The following is a 4,614-nucleotide window of genomic DNA, read 5'->3' on the forward strand; positions in this document are numbered from 1 at the left end:
GGGTGAAGGGGTCCTCGGAAGGTGGGCGGGAGTCCTGATTGTGAAACTAAGCTCGGAGGCGGAGGTGGCGGAAGAAGTGTTCGACCTCACGGCGTGTATTAAATTAATTGATGCTTGGGAGGAGGGGGATAAAGGTAAGGCCTTTGCTGAGGACTGATTGTTCGTTCTCAGCGAGGGGGAAGTCTGGGGTGATGGTGAAAACTCGGCAGAGCTGGTGTAGGTGTGGAGCTTGGAGTGGGGGCAGAGCCTGTAACTGGAGTGGGTGTGGTGGTGGGAGAATGGGGGTGGAGTCATGAGCAGGGGGGATGTTCCCCTCAGGGTTCTGGGGGCTCCATTCATGATGAAGGGCTTTTGCCCGAAAAGTTGATTTTCCTGCTCCTTGGATGCTGCCTGACCTGCTGTGCTTTTCCAGCACCACTCCAATCTAAACTCATAGAATCATAGAGTCATACAGCACGGAAACAGACTCTTCGGCCCAACTACTCCATGCCGACCATAATCTCAAACTAAACTAGTTCCACCTGTTCTTGGCCCATATTCCTCAAACATTTCTTTACTCATGTAGTTATCCAAATGTCTTTTAAATGTTGTAACTATACCCATATCCACCACTTTCTCTGGAAGTTCATTCCACACACAAACCATTCTCTGTGTAAATAAGTTTCTACTCATCTTGTTTAAATCTTTCTCCTCGCACCTTAAAAATGTACCCCTTAGTCTTGAAATCCCCCACCCTAGGGAAAAGACATCTGTCATTCTCCTTATCTATACCCTTCATGATTTTATAAACCCTCAACCTCCTACACTCAAGAGAAAAAAAGTCCCAGCCTATCCAGCATCTCCTTATAACTCAGACCATCCATTCCCAGCAATATCCTGGGAAATCTTTTCTGAACACTTAATAACATCCATCCTATAACATGGTGACCAGAACTGGACACAGTACTCTAGAAGAGGCCTCACTAACATCCCGTACAACTTCAACATGACATTTTGTCTTAAAGTTTTAGTTTAGGTTCAAAGTGTCGCACTGCATTCACTCACCTTGTATTGTTTACTCTCTTAAATAGCAGTGATACCAAGAAATTAACCCCTTCCAGCTTATCCCAAATGACAGTGGGATAAACTTTCTTCCATAGAGGGAAAGTCAGCTTATGAGGAGCAAGAAGTCTGTACTGTGTGGACCATCCCACTAAGAGTAATGTTTCATTCCCAGACAGCAAAGTTATCGATGGATCTATGAATGTGCGTGAGTTTTGTAAAGAGAATGCTGATCACTTTCAGCCGTCAGTGAAGGCAGGAAACTGGCAGTGGTAGATGGTCCATCTGTACAATGCACTTTACTCCATTCCTCTGTCTTGGTCTAATTTGATGCTATCAGTTTGACCGAGAGGAAGACCCAGCAGAATGTATAATAGGTAGCGGACCCAACATTGCCTGATTTCGTCCTCTGCCCAAAGTTAAAATTACTCTCTTTTGTTTTTATTACTCATTCATGGGATATGGGCATCACTGGCTGGGTCAGCATTTATTGCCTGTCTCTAGTTGCCCTTGAGAGGATGATGGTGAACTGCCTTCTTGAACCATTGCAGTTCATGTGGTTTTAGATAGACTCACAATGCCCTTAGGAAAGGAATTCTAGGATTTTGACCCAGCAATAGTGAAGTAACAGCAATATATGTCCATGTCAAGATGGTGTGTGGCTTGGAGGGTAACTTGAAGTTAGTGGTGTTCCCATGTATCTGCTACCCTTGTCTTTCTAGATGGAAATGGTCATGGGTTTGGAGGGTACTGTCTGAGGATCTTTGGTGTATTTCTGTAGTGCATCTTACAGATGATACACACTGAATATGGAGCCAATCAAGCAAGCTGCTTTGTCCTGAATGGTGGGTGAAGCTTCTTGAGTGTTGTTGGGGCTGTACCCATCCAGGGCAAGTGGGGAGTATTCTATTATATTCCTGACTTCTGCTTTGTAGATGTTGGACAAGCTTTGGGGAGTCAGGAGGTGAGTTACTTACAGGAGTATTGCTAGAGTCTGACCTGTTCTTGTTGCCACTGTGTTTATATGGTGAATCCAACTGAGTTTCTGATCAATGATAACCCCCAAGATGTTGATAGTGGGGCATTCACCGATGGCAACACCATTGACTGTCAAGGTTGTCTCTTACTGGTGACGTTTACAGCTTGACATTTGTGTGGTGTGAATGTTACTTGTTCCTTGTTAGCCCAAACCATGATATTGTCCAAATCTTGTTGCATTTGGATATGGGTTGCTTCAATATCAAGGGAATCACAAATAGTATTGAACTTTGTGCACCTTTGTTAAACATCCCCCATTTCTGACCTTGTGACGGAGGGAAGGTCATTGATGGAGCAACTGAAGATGGTTGAGCCTAGAATGCTACCCTGAGGAACTCCTACTGAGATATAATGGGGCCAAATACTCAATCTACCAGGATACTGTGTTTCTATTATAGACTACTTAATCAGAAACTACTTATATGGTATTCATTTGTTTCCCAAAATACAGAACAGGGGAACTTAAGAAACAGGACAAGTGAAACACCCTTCCTGCATCTGCCCTGTCGAGTCCTTGAAGAATTGTATTCAGTTCAATGGGATCATCTCTCATTCTTCTGAACTCTGGAGAATAAAGGCCCACTATTCTCAATCTCTCAAATAAACGTTAAATTCATATCACTTTTACAGTTGTTTCTCTGGTTAGGTCCCAGGAAATAAAGAGAAATATCTTTGTGAAGATTGGTCAGCACACAGCATGAGGCTGACTTAGATGCTTTCAAAGGAACATGAACAAGTGTTTGCCAGAACAGGAGAGGAAATATTCTGAGGTAGAGTGAAAACCTGTGGAGTAAGAACATCAGAACAGGTTAGATGGGTTGAATGCCCTGTTCCAACGCTATATATTCTGCCTAATTCTATCATGTATTCTTATTACAGAGGGCTGTGTCCTGGATCCTATTTGTGATACAAGAAGTGTCTTCTCTTCAGATTAATCTGTGCCTCTGGATAGTCCTGATCACTGTTACAAGATCTGAAGTCCTGAATTGTTACCTGACGTTTGATATCTATAAATGTTGAATACAGACATCTTTTAACGCTAAATAGAAATGATGACTTGTAACAATTTTCAGACACGTGCAGGTGTTTTAAGCTTAATATGAAATAATGCTATAATCTAGGAATAATACCTAACAATAATTAAATAAATAAAACACCACCAACTGTTTATTTCTTTCAAAGATGTGTGTGTATTTGTTTGTGTGTGTGTGTGTGTACGGACGTGTTTGTGTGTGTGTGTGTGTGCACGTTTGTGTGTGTATTTGGTGTGTTTGTGTGAGACAGTATGTGTATATGTGTGTTTGTGTGAGAGAACATGTTTTCGAGCATGTGTGTGTGTGACAGCATGTGTGTTTGTGTGTGAGAGAGCATGTGTGTGCATGTTTGTGTGTGTATTTGGTGTGTTTGTGTGTGTGAGAGTGCATGTGTGTATGTGTGAGACAGCATGTGTGTATGCATGTTTGTGTGTGAGAGAACATGTGTGTGCATGCTTGAGTATGGGTGTGTCAGTCTCAGCAATGTTGCACTCCTTTTGCTCATGCATACACGCATGGTCTCACTTACAGCTGCGCACTCTCTCTGTTTCTCTTCAGTGTGTAGTATGTCTCTCAGATGCCCTCTCCCTTGTGTATGCACGCACTCCCAGGCTTCCTTTTGCATTCTCATGGTCGCACATTGAGGGGCTGGTGCAAACGCAATGGGACAAATGGCCTCTTCCTGCACCGTAACATTTATGTGTTTCTATAGATTAAATGATATCGAGTAAAAAACGTTTAGACACTTTGAGACATTTCTTAAGAGTTTGGCATTTATTAACAAGTTATAGAGTTCCAAAGTGTTTTCAGTTTTCAGTTTCTCCACAGTGAGCAGTCCCCAAGTGGAACCTGACCCTGCTCACCCTGACCCTGGATGGTCACCTGACCCTCCCCACCCTGACCCTGGATGGTCACCTGACCCTCCCAACCCTGACCCTGGATGGTCACTTGACCCTCCCCACCCTGACTCTGGATGATCACCTGACCCATTCTACTCTGGTCCTGGATGGTCACTTGGTCACCCCCCACCCTGATCCTGGACAGTCACCTGACCCTTCCCGATGGTCACCTGGCCTTTTCTGAGTGATAACTGACCCATCCCAATGGACGTATGACCCTTCCCACCCCGTTCCTGGATTGTCATCTGATCCTTGTAAAGGATCCCCAATCACAGCCTCAAGGTGTCCAGCTCTCCAAAACAGTGACCTGACTGTTAAAAATTACATTAATTAGACCACAAACCCATAAGCTATAGGAACAGAATTAGGCAATTCAGGCCCATTGGGTCTACCCCACATTCAATCTTGCCTGATATGTTTCTGAAACCCGTTTTCCTAACCACTCCCTGTAACCCTTGATCTTCTTTTCAATCAAGAACCTCTCTTTCTCTGTGTTAAATGCACTCAGTGACCTGGCCATTCCAATATTTTATAGCAAAGAGTTCCACAGATTCACCACCCTCTGGCTGAAGAAATGCCTCTGCATCTCAGTTATGCAGGGT

At 43.7% G+C, this 4,614-nt stretch overlaps 1 protein-coding gene across 1 annotated transcript in view; it reads left to right on the forward strand.

The window, feature by feature from the left end:
- The window catches only part of LOC122555273 (neurophysin 1-like), a 7,156-nt gene extending 3,918 nt beyond the window's left edge, over window positions 1–3,238 (forward strand). Inside the window, exon 3 of the mRNA XM_043701108.1 lies at window positions 2,959–3,238. Coding sequence (XP_043557043.1) covers window positions 2,959–3,014 — 56 coding nt within the window. The 3' untranslated portion in view covers window positions 3,015–3,238. The remainder of the gene's footprint in view (window positions 1–2,958) is intronic.
- The last annotated feature ends 1,376 nt before the right edge of the window (window positions 3,239–4,614 follow it).

The sequence above is a fragment of the Chiloscyllium plagiosum genome, chromosome 1 (genome assembly GCF_004010195.1).
Source record: "Chiloscyllium plagiosum isolate BGI_BamShark_2017 chromosome 1, ASM401019v2, whole genome shotgun sequence".
Classification (NCBI taxonomy): Eukaryota; Metazoa; Chordata; class Chondrichthyes; order Orectolobiformes; family Hemiscylliidae; genus Chiloscyllium; species Chiloscyllium plagiosum.